The 18,037-nt window shown below is 42.1% G+C and overlaps 1 protein-coding gene across 4 annotated transcripts in view; it reads left to right on the forward strand.

Annotated features, from left to right (window-relative positions):
* The window catches only part of PHYHIPL (phytanoyl-CoA 2-hydroxylase interacting protein like), a 79,690-nt gene that overhangs the window by 34,526 nt on the left and 27,127 nt on the right, over nucleotides 1-18,037 (forward strand). Inside the window, exon 1 of one of the 4 annotated variants that reach the window (XM_037400758.1) lies at nucleotides 8,796-9,187. The exons of the other annotated variants lie outside the window; for them this stretch is intronic. Coding sequence (XP_037256655.1) covers nucleotides 9,082-9,187 — 106 coding nt within the window. The 5' untranslated portion in view covers nucleotides 8,796-9,081. Of the gene's footprint in view, nucleotides 1-8,795; nucleotides 9,188-18,037 lie in introns of those variants that run through there. 4 annotated transcript variants of the gene reach the window in all.

Raw genomic sequence — 18,037 nt, forward strand, 5'->3', positions numbered from 1 at the left:
CAGTTTTCTCACCTTTACTCTTCTGATCCTCTCCCCCATCTCACTGTGGGGGGAGTGAGTGAGTGGCTGCATGGGGCTTGGTTGCCAGCCAAGGTTAAACTGGACATGGGGGAAGCTTCTAGCAGCTTCTCACAGAAGCCACCCCTGTAGCCCCCTGCTACCAAAACTTTGCAAAGCAAACTCAATACAATTTAATTTCACTAAATATAACTAACTGCTTCAATACAGAAAGCAATTTTTGTTTGGCCTTTTTGCTATCCTCTACCTTACTTCCACTCCCCACCCTAGAAAAGACCATGTGGATGTCATGTGGTCAAACCTAAAAAAGTACTGTCAGTGGCTAAATTGAATTTATGTGGAGATATTAATCAGAACCTGTCATTGAAACAGATTGGAGTAGATGAGGTTAGACTAAAAATGGAGAAAAATGAGAACAGAGAGAATTAAGAAGATGAAAAATAGTGGTATTAAAAGGAAAAAAAATAGAGAAATAACTTTAGTAAATTTGGTAAAAAAGCTCATGTAGGATATCAGGTTAGCAATTAGCATGGAAGAAACAGAAAAAAATAAAAGAAAAATAATTTACAGATGATGGGCTTTCAATGCAAGTTCAGTAGTTAGATAAGCAGTAATCAGGCAAGTCTGAAAACAGCCCCATGTTCCATTGCACATGAGCCACTGTTAGACCTCTGTCACTAGTCAACAGCTGTGCCTGGATAAATGACCACTTGTTCTGCTTTGCAGCCAGCACTGTCCCTGCGAGCCCGTGCAGATTAAGCCCCCTGAACTTTGGAGAAGGAGGGGAGGGGTTAGTGTTAGCCTAGGAAAGAGAGTTTTGCCATATTTATTTGCTGTTCTCTCATTCTAGAATATATTGCAGATTATCAGAGATGGCTGTTGCACACACATATAAGAATAATTTAGGGGGAATCATTCACAAAGACTAGATTTAGCTTCAGGATCCTTTTCTCCCCCTAGCTTCCTGCAGAATCAAGAGAACGCGTTTTCTCTGGGGCAACTCAGAGCACCTACAATAGCTCCTGTTGAAACACTTCTGAGGATTTTAGGACTTCCCACTGGCTGTGGAAAAATTCTAAGGCAAATAAGCTCCTTAGGCTTTTGCAACTATCCTCCTGTGCAGCCTGGTTTAAAAACAAGGAGCAGTGAATCAGTCACAAACAGATTTTGGAGTCAGTTCTATGATTTTCAAGGCTCACAGAATGCCACAATTCCTCCACTGACTAAGCACTCAGGGGCACTGCAGACGTACAGGAACTTGAAATCTGTAAGGACTGCCATAGTATCAATAAATAACTTACTGCAAGGCTGCCGTATATTCAGAACACAAGTAAAGGTGATAGGATGTCACTCAGAGCAGAACATGGTTTAATTAAAATGCTTGTGGATGTTATTAACAAAACAGTGCTATAAAATAATGGTCACTTGATTGCCTGCTCATGTAGTCTCTCTATCCAATCTGCCTGTATCTGGGTGCTAAGTAGACATAAATTCCTACCACAGCAAAAACATGTAAAACACACCTCTTAATTGCTGTTTCTAATGCATTTCCTTGTGAGATTCTAATTGTGGCTCACATAGTTAAATAATCATAGATCTGAAGAGGTTGTAGTAAGTGACTATAAGTCAAGTGAGAGAAATTTAAGACTAGTCTCAGTCTGCATGCAGACTCTGAGCCATGGAGAGGGAATGTCTGCGTGTTTCTCCTCTCATTCATTCAACATAATTTTCCTTCTTTTTCCTTAGCAGTTAATTAGCTGTGTTCATGGTAGCAGTGGGGAATAAGACAATGGTGTCTTTCCTATCTTGCCATGTCACCTCAGTCATAACAGATCTTGATGGTACAAAAGCTGGCAGGCAGCAACATTAATCTAGAACGACCATCTTCTGTGCCTCTACAAAAAGCTTGAGGCCTATAATTGTAAGAGAACTAGATCAGTAGATGACATGGAGGACTAGTCACTTAGACTTCCTTTATTAACTACATATATTACCTTCTTCTTAGCTGTCTTTTTGAAGACTTTTGACGTCATCTATTGAAAGGATGTAGTATTATGAGGAAAAGCCTTTGTGGAAAGGGAAAGGGCAGTAGAAAAGACTCAAGAAGGTACTGTAATGGAAAGCTAGCAGAAATGTGTCTTGTTCCAATGGAAGTGGGAAACACTGAAGAGAGAACGTATCACTGTGGGCTGCTTAAGCAAGTAAAATATGAACCACACTGGAAACAGAAAACTAGGAGGGCCACCAGAACAGGCTTTTATATTCCAAGTTTAGTGCACGTGAGAAAAACAGGGACAGCATGAGGATACAATAAAACAGTTCCCAAGAGGTTAAAGATAACATGGGGAGGCTATGTTCTAAGTCCTGGAGGTACAATGATGAAAAAGCACTTGACCAAGAAAATACTAATTGTAATTAATTTGTAATAAGAAGATGAATTTTGAGATCGGTTCTTTTTCCCACTAAAACTAGTTGGACTTTTGCCATGAAGTTTATTGGGAAAGGGATTAAACTTTGAATAATGGTTTGGTTAAGAAATCATTGATGTAATTGTGAACTGTTGGAAAAAAGTAACTAATGAAATATCATCGCTACAACAAATGCATCCAAGGTGTCCCTTCGGGTATTTATAGAACTGATGGAACAACTAGTTGCCAAAAGAAACACCACAGAGAATTGAGGAAATATCAGGAGACTAATGTCACAAGTCTTTAAAAATTGAATTAAGAGTAACTATGGAAACTATTGTCTTATGGGCATGGCTCTAAATTGAAATAAATACTATAAATATTAAAGCAGAAGGGGAAAATGTATTCATATGGAGGTGAATAGTATAATGAGAGCCAGATATGACACAGGTGTACCACAATAAACTAGATCCAGGCAAATTAGAACATTTATCCCTTCACTTCTTTTTAAGACGAAGGAAGAAGAGTAGTAGAGTACAGAATAGCATCAAGACTCTACAAAGACATCAGATGCTCTGCCACATACTGTCTTAAGGGAATTACCCAAACGAGTCAGCTTGGGCTAAAATTCACTTCAAGGTATCACAGGCTGGCCACTGAACTGTAGAAAAAAAGTAAATCTGAATAGCAGGCAGCAATGCCAAGGATAAGCAGTAGTATCCTTTAAAGGTCAAGATGTGGTCCAATATCTGGAGGATAAAGCACTAATTAAATGCGAAAATTATTACTAAGGTAGGAAGACTGATTAACAGCACAGAAGAGAGAGGAAATACAGAAGGTTCTAGTTGTTCTCCAGGGATACTGTGGATCTAATAAAGTGAGGCTAAACTTAAAAGCAAATTAATAAATGATAATGCTAAGCATTAACAGTACTTTGTGCCCATTAAGCAACAAATAAATTTTATGAGGTTAAAAATACATGATTTTTGTCTAGGAAAGAATTTTTCTTTAAGTGCTTATTCAGGCTTTATAAAGCTGATCAGAAAACTGACATTCAGAAAGCAGCAACATAAATAGCATCAATAAAATGATAATTTGCCTGATAACTTTCTGTTTATCTGAGAGGAACATTTTCTTTTAATTGGTTCTGTTGCTCAGAGTAGGTTGGGAGTTGCACACCCAGATGATTTGGTTGGAAGGCTCCGTACTCTAAAGTGTTTGTTACTGAATGAGGACGGCATGGTGGTGGTTGGTAAGGAAAGAAGGCTCAGATACCGGGGCGTTTCCTTGATTGTGCTTGGGCAGACCAAAGACCTAGCTAGGCCAGTAAAGTCTCCTTAAGCAGTGGCTGAAAATGGATGTTTACAGAAAATGAAGAGCAGAACAAGCTCATGTAATTGTCTTTGATAACTCTTCCCGAGAATCTAGTGATTTTCAGCTTAGGGACTGTGTGGGTTTAGTAACTCCGAAGGATTTTCTTTTCCATGAACCTTTCCAGCCTCTCCTTGAACCAATGAAAACTTTTAGCATGGACACTGTCCTTTGGCCTTACAACTTTAACATAAAAATGCTTGAAGTTCCACCTTCCTCTGTTTGTTTTGAAGCTGGGTGCTATTAATTGCAACTGACACCCTCTAGATTCTTGTACTGGGAGACCTGGCAGTCAGACATCAGCTCCCCTGTTTGTGCTACTCATGCTTTAGTGTATCTACCACATATTCCCTTGGATGCCTTTTTCACAGACTGATTGTCTATTTACCTGAGTAGCAGGCTAGCTTCTTCTCCCCATACAGAAGCCGTTTTCATATCATACTATACAAAAAACTACAGATTCATGAGTAGGTCCTCTGACACCAGAAGTCAAAGATTACTTCAGAATTGTATCTTTGATGTTTTAAAGTATGCTTTATGATCTTGCAAGAAAAGCCTGAATGCATGAACTGAATGCAACTGCTGAAATGAAGTCTTCCTAACAGGGAAGGAGGGACGTTTTGAGAGTATGAACTATGGCATACTTCTCACTGGAGAGTTTTCAGAAACAGCGAGGGCTTCCCAGCATTGCAAGCAACATCAAAGCAGAAAACAGCAGACAGACCCCTCTCCAAGAGAGCTGCATCTTCACTGCTGGACTTAGTGTCAGGATGCCTGGCTGTGGTTGTTACCTTTGGAGAGAGTGGCAAAAAGAGGGAGAGAAACTCACTCCAGAGCTAAGACTAAGCACTGCTACTCTGCTTTGGATTTTCCTAGGGAAAAAAGGGGGACCTCTGCCATCATCCTCCTTGTTTGAGCATTTGAGGAGTCTCTTACTTTGCTATCTGAGAAAGAACAAAGAGGTTCCCAGTGAGATACCGTGCTTAGTGCTCTAAATTGTCATACATCAGTGTCTGTCTCTGTAGAAAAGAAGCTGTGTTGAACTGCACATTAACTGTACGTAGTTGCGGCTTTCACTTAGGGTCTTAAATCTTATTTTTTGTCTTTCTGTCACCAGTGTGTGGATTTTACTTCAGTCCTATGGTATTTCAAGAATATCTTGCATACAATCCTTGGGAAGTATGTGCCTTCGCATGCTTGAAACTCTTGACATGTCCACTAAAGACAAAGAATGACTGTGAAATGGCAAAGCATTTTTCTCCATGAAAATTCAGGAGTTAGCTGCTAAGCTTAGTCAATGCTTCTTTTAGCACTGACTCAAAATGCTGGATACTGGTTTTGAACCTTCTGTTTATCTATCCTTTAATATTTTGCTTTTCTCCTCAAAAGTGATATATTGATAGAAAAAAAAAAAAGGCTGTCTCTATTTCCCCCCTTGTTTTTCTTTTTGTTTTCTTTCCTGAAAACTGTATCTGTAGCCTTTCTGCCTTCTGCTTGCACAGTTCACTGAGCAATAACACAAGACTTTTTTATTCCCAAGTGGGAAAGAAGGGCTGGAACTCTTGAGTCTTGCTGAAGTCTGAGAAAGGAGGTTTCTTTTGTAACTTGTAAATAAACCCCTGCTACTTCGAAATATAAAAGTGTTTTCAAATAGGAAGAATGGGGCTGCCTTAGAGCTCTGCTGTGCTCTGCTGTTACATGGAGCAGTTTCCCCAAAATGGAGTGCAATGCAGCCAGGACAGAACTTTGGAATGGTGCGTGGGTTTGCATTTGGGATAGAGAGGAGCACACAGCACCTTTTCTGCTTGATTTTATGGCTTGAATGAGGTTGTGGCTTTTAGGAAAGAAGCCACAGACCTCTCCAGCTGGCTGGCAGCCTCTCTGACTGTCTGCTGCAGGGTAGTAGCCCTGCAGCATGATCTTGGTGACCTACCTGGGAGGCTGTGAGTGCCAGGTTAAGGCACGAGAGCCAAGATTATTGAACCTAGCCAGGTGTGTGTCACAGCTCATGTTTCCTAGTACTCATACTGTGCTAGAAAATACTGTTTCTTTCTCCTTATGTAAGGTTGCAGGAACAACAGACACACTTTTGTTGAACTACGGAAATTGGTAATAACCTATTTATCTAAATGTTGAAAGTACGAAAGGTTGCTGTTGTGGCAAATTCTGTGCAAGCTTTTGCAGTGCTTAAACACATGATGCTGTTCAGTCTCTAATGTTGTGCTGCCATTGCCAGACTTCCTATTACATAATGTTGACCCATATTTGTGTTATGTGACATTTTTTGCTAAACACTGTCAGGGATAATCCGTCACAGAGTAAACTTTCTGATTATACTCTGAGATTCTTTCATCCTTTAGCACAAACGTAATTTGTGCCTCAGACAATGCTATTCCTTGTTTAATACAAGCAGAGTACTGTTCTTACAGGTAAGAAAACCACCAAGAGAGTATCGGATGCTTTGAGCTTGAAATACCTAGGACTAAATTCACTGCCAAGTGATCGTACAGAATCACATCTGGGAATAATTTGAGCCTTAAAAAAAGTTGAGCCCTAGAGCAGGTGATGGGAGTAGCAATAGGCTGAAAGAGGCATGAAGTCTGGAGTGTGACTCTGCAAAATGCTGTCTCAGGCAGGTCCAGCTTGTTTCATGCTTCAGAAAAGCAGAGCTGGGGAAAAGGTTTCTCTGCTCTACTTTTCCACTGGAGTCTGTCAGTATTTGTAGACTAAACCATTCTTTTCCTAAAAATAAAAAAAATTTAAAAAAGGGGTTTTTTTGTTTTTAAATGATGTGTGGGAGAAATAGCTACAGCTTAGCCAGAGGTTATTGCTATAAGGCAGCTGAGAAATGAGGGGCACTGAAGGAATGGGAACACCCCTAAAGCTGTCTGCTTTCAAAGAGCTATGCGAAATCCATCCATTCTTAAAAACCTGATTTCAGTTGCATAGAATAAAAAGTAGAGTGAAAGGTGTATAAAATAGAGGCAGAGAGAATAAAACAGGAATTCTCTCAGTGTTCAAGAACAGGGTCTGCTTCAAATGGACTTTACATAATGTTGTAGCAAAGAAGCAACACAATTGTGTGAGCTGCCGAAGCGTCTGCCACATTGTGGAAAGGAATGAATGTGGAACGTAAGCCTGAGAGACTAAATACACTGTCTTCAGAGAAAGAAATTTTCCAGCCTTACACAGGAGATGGCTGTGTGCTAAGAACAGTTGCAATACCAAGTAGAAAGGTTTTGCTTCTGAGCAAGGAATGAATGCTTGTCAGAGCCAAAATTAAAACCTGATGAATGCAGTCTCACCCACTTTCATTTCTTCCCTCTTAGATTCTGCATTTGTCCTCATTCTGTCTGTGCATTCATTCATATATTCCTCTCCCTTCCCACCTCCCCATTGACTCACACTCTCCCTCCCTGTTTGTTATCGCTTCCTTTTAATTTTCTCTTCCTTTAGGTTTCCTTCCCACTCATTCCTCTGCCTGACCCCTCTGTGCACATTTTCCTTCATGGTGAAAAAACAGCAGAGAGGCAAAGAGGAAGAAAACATTGAAGGGAGGGGGCAAAGGTTGGTTCAGGAAGGGTGCTCAGCATTGCACTTTCTCTGCATGCTGTGCTACAGATTTTTGGAGCTGTCATAGGAGTCAGGGCTCCTAAAACTGGTTCCTTTCTCCCAGGCAGCAGTACTTGTCAGTGGCTTTGTGAAAGGTAACGTCAGAGCTCATTTCCTCAGATTAGTGTCCCTAGAAACGATCATAAAGAAAGGAATAATCCCAAAATCCTGTGGAAAGCCACTTCTGAGTGACAAACATCTGGCTGTGTGGGAAGCTTGCTACTGCGTCGGATCAGTGAGGACTGGGAGGAGACTGGGTGGTCTTTGGGCTCCGAAATGGGAGCTTTAGGGATTCTTTGGACTTGCTGGCATGCAATGCTGACTGAGAAATATCATGGCCTCAAGCTTGTCAGGGGCCTGTGTGTAACGAACTGTTGTTTCTCAAAGCAGCCGGTGACGGTGTCTCCAAATCACTGGCCCAACGGTGCCAATTTCAGTTTAGTGAAACGACAAAGAAGTGCCAGGAATGTGTACTGTCATGTGTGGTGGGAAATGGGCTGAGACGACTTTATCTGGGTGATCCCACCCCAGCCCATGAGCCTGACTCCAAAGGCGGTCTGTAGCACGGAGCAGGCGCTGCCCTCCCGTGGCCCACGGGCTGCGCCTGTCCCCGGCCTGCGGGAAGGAGGGCGCCCGGCCCTCGCACCCACCGGTGCTGGGCTGCTGCACAGCTTTTAATCCATTCTCCCATTTCTCTTTGTTTCAGTTTTCTCCTCTTCTGGCCCCGTTCTTGTTCCTGAAACTGCTAACTGAGATGGAATTGTTTCCCCACCCCTGATTAAAGTAAAAAATATCTTCCTTTTCAGAGAAGCTGGGCAGAAATAGGGCCGGTACACTGCGGGTTATCGCTCTTTCCTACAAAAAGCGCAGGACGGAGGCGTGCAGGGCAGGTAACCAGGAACGACTCGTTCCTGCACCCTGTCCTGCTATCCATAACCCTCTGCCAGCTTCTCCTGCTCTATCAGTGTAACGGCGGCCAACGTTTCTTTCTTCAAATTCTTGCATAACTGAAGGATCAAAGCGCAGGCAGGCAGCCCTTGCAGTTTGGCGTGATTTACGAGCAGCGGTTGCGGTGCGCCGTGTGCTTAGGGAAGGGGAAAATCAGTAGCGGCGGGTCGGTGGGGCGTGTGCGCCGCTGCGGCTCCCCTGGGCTCGGGGGTAACCTCGGAACAAAGCGCCGAGCGGCGGCGGGCGGCCCGGTGCAGGCTCCGTGCGGGGCCGGCACCCCGCGCCCCCGAGCCGGCGGGTTTCAGCCGCCCGGCCCCGCCGCCCCCGCGCTGGGCCGCGCGCCTCCCGCCGCCCGCTGCTAACGGCCGCAGCGTGCCCGGGGGGGGGGGGGGGGCAGGGGGGCTCGGTGGGCCGCGGCGCCGCGCTTCCCGCCGCCGTTACATAAGGCGGGCTGGGGGAAGGGAGCGTTCCGCTGCGGCGGCGGCCCCTTTAAACGCGGGGCCTGGGGTGCGATGAGCGCGCGCCTCTCTGCTGCCCCCTCCCCGCCTCACTGCAGTGACAAATCCGCTCCCCGCCCGCCTCCGCCGAGCCCAGCCGAGCCGGGCGGCGCCGGGAAGCGCCGGGAAGCGCTGCCGCGCGGCTCTGCACCGCCCGCCCGCCGCGGAGCCGGCCAGCCCCAGCCCCAGCCCCGGCGGCGCGACAGCAGGCAGCGGCGAGGGGCGCGATGGAGGCTCCGCGCCTGGCGCACACCATGAGCAGCCCCACTAGCCCCTGCGAGGAGGTGATCAAGAACCTGAGCCTGGAGGCGATTCAGCTCTGCGATAGGGACGGTAAGTCCGGGCTCGGCGCGGCTAATCCCTGCAGACGCAAAATGCCGCTGCCCTCACGGATGCTAATGCAAATTAATCCCCGCGGCGTATGGTCCTTTGTTATGCCCCATGTATCTGCAGGTGCAAGTGTTCCCCACCCCTCCCGCCACCGCCACCACCCTCCTGCCACTGAGAACAAAAGGAAAAAGCGAAGGTTGCACCTTGCTGGAGGGAAGGGAGGGAAACCCGCCGCTCCCTCAGCCATCCCTGGCGTTGCAGTGCCTTTACCCCTGGGCGAGCCCGCTGCGCAGCCCTGCCCCTGCCAGGAATGGGCGCCGGGGTTTGTGCCCGGAGAGGCAATGAGAGGGAGCTGGAGCAGGCGCTGCAGAGTCCGGGTCTAGAGACGGGGTCGTGGCCCTGGTGGGTGTTTTGTTATCCGCGATCTCCAGACTCCTTTGTATTGCAGGGCAGTTCTTGTGCTTAGAATACACAGACGAACCCGCTGGCTGGCGTGGGCTAACGGCGAAACTTGTTGCCGTTCGCTTGTGCGAGCCGTAAGGCGGGGAGCGGGCCGGCGCTGGGGCTCGCGGGCACCGCGCTTCAGCACCGCGGACAGCACCGCGGCGGGGCCGGCCGCGCCGGGGGGCCGCACGCCCCAGGGAAACCGCAGTGCCCTGGGGACGGCGGCAGTCCTCCTCCCGGAAGGCATGGCTGGACCGTCGAACAGATTAAGTTTGGGCTTAGAGTTGGAGGTGCGAATATTTAAGATTGTCTGGGTCGAAGCAGCCAGAGAAATGGCAAGGGGGTGGTGAGGGACTGCCACAACAACTGTACGTGCTTAAAGCAACACTGAAAGCTGACTGTGGTAGAAGGGAGTAATACCGTTTATGCCCAACTGGGACTGATAAAACCGAACAGAGAAACTGCTGGTCAAACAATGAAAAAATATTTTCCTGTAGAGTGCCATATAGTTTGCGTTCATATACCAGGTTATTCTTATCTTCTGATCTGACATTGAATTATCAAAAATAACTTCTCATTTTTTGATGTAAAATATGCTTCGGGTGTACAATATATGTTAACTGGCAAATAGCTGAGGAATGGAGATACTGTGTCAGTGAATGGTACGGCTGAATTAATGAAACTATTTCTTTGTTGTGAGTGTATTTTTGGAGCACAACTGTGATAGGTGATGGTTACAGAAAGAGTCAGTCCAGCTTTCTCAGCTCTATTTTTACAAATTACTTGTGATGAAATACTTCGCTTTTTTGACCTAGGCAGACTTAATATTTTAAATGCTGGATTTTTGGAAGCCCTTTGTTTTTCTTGACATAGTCAAGAAATTCACAACACATTATAAAGTCTTTCCAGTAATTATTTCTATAGCTGCATTGGAAATTCTTTGATTGGTTCTTTTTAATGTTTCAATTGATGTTTATAATATGCACTTCCATCCACTCATGCCTAACTCACTGCATAGAGAAACTGAACTATGTTTATAGTAAAGGCTAGACCATTCTTTTGTTGAAATACTTTCCCACATATATTTATTTTCATTAATACTAGAAAAAATTGAAAATAGATAAATTATGCAATCTTTCATATTTTTCTGCGCCAGTTAATTTAGTGAAGTACTCAGTGTTGATCATTGCAGACTCTATTTTATTCAACATACTGTAGTTAAGGACTGCTTGATTTTTATGGAATACTGTCATACAGACAAGCAAATGGAAAAAATGTACAATTTTAATTTTAACCCCCTTTTGAAAAGGCTCCATGGGAAAAAGACAACTTTCCTGTAGATCTGTCTTTGCAAACTAATCTTCATCAAGTAAGCCACTGTCATACAGGGTTATTACTTCCTACAGTATCTGGTTGAGTTTCTGAAGGAAGCATCTATGTTGGGCATGTAAAACATGCAACGTGGTGCCTAATTTGGCACAAGACTGCACTTGAGCTTACTTCGGTATTTCCTACAGGTGGCACTTACGTATCAAAAAGCTTGTTTTAATGGGAACATAAAAACAAGCAGGCAAAGGTTAAGGCATTAATCTTTCTAGGTAAGCATGCAAATGTATATGCAACATATTTAGATTCTTAATTGTGTTATGTGGGTTTAATTAGTGCATTTATATTATAGTTACTTGCAAATTATTTTAGTGTATCCTTGTAAAAGACGTAGTTCTCAAGGTGATATATTGGCATCACTGAGGTTAATCAAAGTTTTGTGATAACTATCAATATATTACCCGTAGTGAATTAAAAATATGCTAGCTTTTCAGTATTCTGAAAATGTCCTTGATCTCTAAGCTGTAGTAACTATAAAGGCAACCAATGAAATGATAACATTACATATCCAACTATGATAAATTCTGCTGCACTTAGCTGGGAATTGCAGGCAGTCCTGCAGTATAAACATAAGAAATAACAATGTTTTTATGCAGATAACAAAATATTTTTTGTGTTTTCCAAGATAAGGGAACTAATATTGAAACCAAGAAAACTGGGTTATACCTCCTATGGAGGTATATGCAGGAGCCAGAAATCCAGGAACTGGAGTGAGCAATTAATAATATTACAACAATGCATATATTCTTAGATTTTTTTTTTTCTGTTTTTCTCAGTGTTTTTTTGCAAGCATTGTTATTTCTTTTAGTGAATCAAGACCGTTTAGGAAACTTACAAATGTCAAATACAAGAAAACAAAGGTATTCATTTCGGAGATTTTTATTATATTTTTTTTAAAGAAAAACACCTGGTAAGATTTGGTTTAAAGTGAGTGCAACATTATAAAGCCAATTATCAGCTCTTATTTTCATCATTCTCTGTTATTTACAAATGCATCTTGTGTTGTTTTTTCTTATTATTTTGTGTGAGTCTACTAGCCTAGCTTAGTATTAGTCTATCACGTAGTGTAACATGTAGTTCCTTAGAACTCTGCTGATCTCCCTTTGTGGATAGGAAAAAGCATACCATTTGTTATTGTCCTTTGCTGTATTTGAACATTGCAGCCATATTTCTGTAGACATAGACCAGGAAAGGATGTTTAATCTGTGCTAAAAATTCTGGTGACCTTTTCATAAAATTTGTATTAGCCCTATCGAGGGATTAAACCTTTAGTAGATGGATGCCCTTTGTGTCACGAGCAGGCCAATTCTATGAACATATATCTAACTTCAGAATATCATAAGCCTTTGAGAAAACTGCTTTTCACAGACTTGGTATAACAGTCTTAGATTTTAGATGCTGAATTTCCTGAAGCTCCAGGCTGTGGTTGTGCAGCGCTCCCCCTACAGATACTGTGCTTTGGCTATGGGGTCCTGCCGGAGGAAGAGCTGTGGCGCTGGCATCGGTTTTCTGTGCTCTTACAGCTGGCAGCCAGACAGCAGCAGAAACGCAAAAAGGATAAAAGCAAAGCAACACACCTTCACAGCGAGCATGTTGGAACTTGGGAGGCACAGACTGGGGAGAGGGTGAAGAAAACTGACCCTAATAGAGGGCGCTAATAGAGACTGAGGCAGTAGCTTGTCAAGGGTGGAAGCACGGAAAAGACTTAGGAGCCTGGGGATGTTTGTGAGGATTAGATTTAAATGGGAAGGGAGGGGTGGGCAAAATGACCCTGCATGAGAACAGGAGAAGGTGGTGAAGAAGCAAGGGAAGTAATTCAAGTTCAGGCAGGGTGCTCAAGGAAGTAAAACAGAAAAAATATGAGGTGGCGTTCACCCAGATTAGATGAATTGGGTGAATGAGGATGGAATGAGAATTAGGGATCCGTGAAGAGTAAACCTGGAGACCTGTCTGCAAAGAAGAGACAGAAAGTAGAAGAATGTGGAGGGAGGAACCGGGCAGTTTGCACTACAGAGGTTAGGAGTAAAGGAATGGAGCTAGGACTTGCTGAGCAAAGAGACTGGGACTGAAAGGACAGCCTTAGGGATGAAGAACAGGACTTCTGAAGCACAACTGGGGAGTAGAAGGAGTGGGACAGAAACAAGTTCAAGGAACAGGGCAGAACTGGCCGTGTTTTGGTGTGGCAGGCAGAGAGAGGTCAGTGTGTATCAGCACATACCATCTTCCAAAGCCCCACATGACCCTAGGATACCAAATTCTCCTTTGTTCGTTTGCCAGAATGAATGGTACCATGGTATCAGGGCTTCAGGGGTACTGAGAGTCCACAGCTGCCACTGACTTCAATGAGAGCAGGACTTTGAAAATACAAAGCAGCGTGCTAAGTGACTTGAGAAAAGAAATGTTAGCCATCTTAAATAGGCACTGAAAGTTAGTAACGGTCTTTTAACTTCTCTGTGCCTCGGTTTTCCATGTGTAAGCTGGAAGCAGTAGTATTGTCTCTCTTCACAGAGTTGTTTTCAAAATAAACTAATGAATGTTTTTTAGGCAGCCAGGCACTGTAGTAGCTTTGAAAACCCATGAGGTGCATGGCAAAGCCCATGATGAAATCCATAATTTTGTCTTCAGAGCAGAATATGAATAATATGTAGCAAATAAGTCCTGGGACTACATACTGAACAATAGTGAATAGCTGTTACAAGAAAAATAGTTCATTATGTATGCTGAATGAGTCAGAGTTTATGGGGAAAAAATAGTATGTAATCACAAGTAAAAGACTACATCACAATCTGAACAAACAAAGGAGCCATTTTAAGGTTATTCAAGTAAGCTTCATTCTGGTATTTTCTAACTATTGATGGCTTGAACTGTACAATTTCACTAAAGTGCTTTTAAAGTGTTTTTCTGTGTTCACGTCATATATTTGAAGATGATATTTGGATATCAGGATCAGAACTGGAATTAGTGTCTTGGCCAGTTTCAGTTGCATAAATCAATTTCACCACCTTCCAAACACTTGACGCCATCAAAATTGTTTAGTCAAACAAGCTTGTATAAAAGCATGACATCATACAAGCTAAGATGTCAGTTCTGTCTTGTGTAAACAACTTGCATCTTTGACAGGACACAAAATTCAGAGGTATGTTTTTTGTTGCTTTTATACCTCTCCCCAGCTGAAAGTTTGGACATTTAAATCTGCTCTCTTCAAAATACTAACTGTATCACTTTTCTAGGGTTTGAAGTATGGTATGGGCAATAAGAAATTTATTTCTTCCATAAAGTTTCACCTAGCCTGGCTGAACTTAAAAATAGTAAAATTATTTTTTTGTGGCAAGCAATAATGCTGCTTTCAGGTAGGAGCTAAAATCCTCTACATAGCTTCAAAAGCTCTCTTGTTGCAAAGAAAAATACTACTTATAGTTTTAGCTTTATATTCTTTCCAGAGACTAAGATTTTCACATGTAATATCGCTTACTCTTAGGACACAGGAAAATACTAACGGAGCCAAGCAACTATTTTAAAGTCTTCACAAGTGATCTTTAGAGTTGTGGAAGAGATGAAAACTAATGATTTGCTTATGTCTTTCACTTCATCTCACCATTGCAAGTATTTCACCCTGTCTTGTTTTATATCATAAGCAATAATGCCACTAATAACTAGTGTTTATTAGTGTTATTAGTGTCACTAATAACTTTGCTAGAAACTGACTATTCAACATCACTGTGTCAAGAAATGTAGTCACCCCATTTTTCCTTTACATTATTTAATTTTTAAGAGTTGTTTTCCTTCCTTCTTCCTCCCTTTTCACCTCCTTTTAGAGCTTTTTGCCACTCATATCTGTGCAATTGATTATTGACTGTTTTGACTGGCAATGATCAAGTTTTATATGATTAGCTATGTCAGTTTTGCCTGGTATTCTATTTGTGCCCCAATTGATTCAATTATTCTTCACTGAAAATTTTCTAGGTCCTTTATAAAGCAACTGAAATACTTGATGTGTAATTGTGCCACATTCACATACAGAAGCACTGTTCTCTGCTGAAACTAGATGCTGATATTGCTAGGTTGAAACTCAAATATATAATATGTGTTTTGTAGTTGAAATTTCTACTTGTTATAATTAAGGCTTTTTAAACAGTACCATATCCCATGTATGTCCCTCCTTCTTTGTGTCAGATTGTATTTCCCATATTCATTCTTTTGTTTATTCTGTAACAGAATCCATTTTATCATTTTCTGCTTATGTTGCTAAGCCATCTTGTGCTTGCAGCTCCCTCATTTTTAATGTTGTCTGCAATACAGAAATGTGATCTCTCTTTCCAGACCATTCATAAAGATGCTTATTTAGCCTTGAACTAGCCACTGGTTCTGTGATAGCCCAGCAGACACCTGAACCCCTTAGCTGTTTTGCCATGTATCAGTCTCATCTCTGCCAGCCAGTGTTGAGCCCTGCAGATCAGTAGTTCTTAATAAATACAATGGTAGGAGGAATCATTTAGGAAAGACTAATTGCACACTCTCCTGTATCTGAGAGGCAGGAATGCCAAGCCAGCCCTTCACTTAAAATTTCATGTATCTTCTGCAAATCTCAAAGACAAAACCTGTTTTTCTTGAGTAAGAGTTAAGCCATTAGTAACCTCCTCATCTGTTTCATCTTCCATCTTAAACTAGATGTAGCAATTTTCTCCTCAGTCTACTAATCTGATGGCGCTGCCCGCTCTGGTAAGCTGTGTTCTGAGCTCGCTTCTCTGAATTCGCTATTTACCCGGCAGTTATGCCTGTATAATCTAGATCTGAGTCTGCCCTATGGGCCAGTTCAGCTTTTGCAGCAGCTTTCCAGTGAGGTCTCTGGTCCCAGAGCCATAGCTTCTAGAACAAGCAGAATATCGCTTTTGTCGTGTAAGGGGAGGGAAGGAGAGACTGTATCACGTTCTTATTTAGAGTTCTCTAGTATTTCATCCATCATTTTTGAATGGGTTCCAGTCAGGCATTGTTGGGTTCAATTGTCTCCAAAGGCTTGCTGAAGCTTATCTTCCTGACCTTGGGTTTTCCTTCTGGGACTTCTCTGCCTCATTAATTTTCCATTTTCCCCCTCCAAAATCTAGAAGGATCTCCTCCTTCACCCATCCTCTGTAATTTCCTCCACTCCTCATATTCATGGCCTATATATAACATGATTGGAGGCCCCAGCTTTTCTGAATAAGGTAGCTCTCAGTTCCCTTTGTGCTGCTGAAGTAGTGCCACCATCTTTAACCACAGCTGAGGAGGTAATCTTTAGAAGTCCTTACAGTTTGAGTTTGTTTTTCTTAGTCCACCTGGTACAGTAATTACGCCTGCTATGCTGCTGGCATGCATAGCCTTATGTGCTTTATATGACCTGGAAAGCTATATTTAATTCTGGTTGAACACAGCCCAGAATCATCCACTGTTTTCTTTTCTCTTTCGATAGAAGTTTTAACCATTTTACTTGCATGCTACTTTCTTCAAAAATTTATAAACATGTCTGAAAAAATAGTACTAACATTGCCAATACATCATACATGTATAAAATATGTCACTGTTATAAGAAAGTATGAACAAATAGAATGCTTATAATGTTGGAACTAACGAAAGCTCAGTGGAGCATCCTTTATTTGACTTTGAAAATGTTACCTTCAGCACAGGTGGTTTGGTTAGAATTCATTGTAGTGTTTGTAGCTGTATCAGTTTTCACAGTGGTGTTTGTGGTTGAATCATTAATCAATTTTATTTTATTGTTTTCACAGAGTGTTCTTGTTTTATTTGTGCTTGAATGAACAAGCTGTTTTGCATGGATGTTTTCAAAAACAATGATTAGCTATACTGTTTTTATAATCTAACAATAGTTTCTCTGAGCCTTGACAGTTCTAGCTGCTACCAAAGAGGGGAAACTTTAAAACTAGTTTGGTGTTACTCTTTCATTCCTACAGAGTGACAGGAAGTATTACCAGTTTCACTCTTTCTTAGTTCCAAGGAATGGCATCTGGAGTTTATTTCTCCAATACTGTTAAGTCAGACACAGCTGGCAGCTCTGGGAGGAGAAGAGTTTGAGGAATCCCCATGTTTAAGCTTTGTGTATCAATGCACTCTCATTAGGAGAATTCTGCAGTTTGCAATTGTTAGAAGAATCCCATAAATTTATTGCCTGAGCTGTTCCATTGGCTTCAATAAGACTTTGTGTAAAAACAAATTTGCATTTGTCACACAGCATAATTAAGGACTTACAACTACTGTATTTTCCTAACTTTTGTTGTGTGTATTCTGTCTCATTTCATACAGATAGGCATCTAATTTCAGACCTCTCTCTTTAAGTTGCAGTTTGTCTGGATTTCATCTCTATCTTTAGTTCTGGGCTAGAAATAACATTTTAAAAATATTATTCCAGGAGTTTTTTTCAGTTCACTTCTATGTGTACTCATAGTTGAAGGCATATGGACTTAAAAATCAGTAGGATAAAAAAGATTTTAAAAGGCTCTTTCAATCTTGGCCAGCCATGATTACTAATATATAAGTATCAGTGGAGTGATTCATGTGGTGTCATCGGTGCTTTTATTCCAACTTATGTAAAGGGAAATTATACATATGTTTATATAAACTAAGGGATAAAATTAAGAATGGAGTGTGCAGCAGATTGTATTTTAATGCTACTAAGGTACATCTGGTGACATAGAGTAAATATTATGCACTTACATTTTTATGATGGAATTTATGCTGGTATATTAATATAAATGCCCTGTAGTAAACATGTGGTTTTCAGAGTGCTAATGTTTCTGATTAATTTCTAGCCTTTACACTTTCAGTGTAATTTCAAGGCATATGTCTAATCACAGGAATTGAAAATGCCTAAACGTATCTGCTCACTGAATGCATTACACCACAGAGGAGTTCTGTCCCTCGTGTGGGGAACATACTGAAATTTTAGCCACTGTTAACCTGTGCTCTGATGACACAGCTGCCACGTTACCCTTCATGAAAGGACAGATTTGAGCAGTAAGAGTTCACACACAG

The sequence above is a fragment of the Falco rusticolus genome, chromosome 9 (assembly GCF_015220075.1).
Source record: "Falco rusticolus isolate bFalRus1 chromosome 9, bFalRus1.pri, whole genome shotgun sequence".
In the NCBI taxonomy this organism is placed as follows: Eukaryota; Metazoa; Chordata; class Aves; order Falconiformes; family Falconidae; genus Falco; species Falco rusticolus.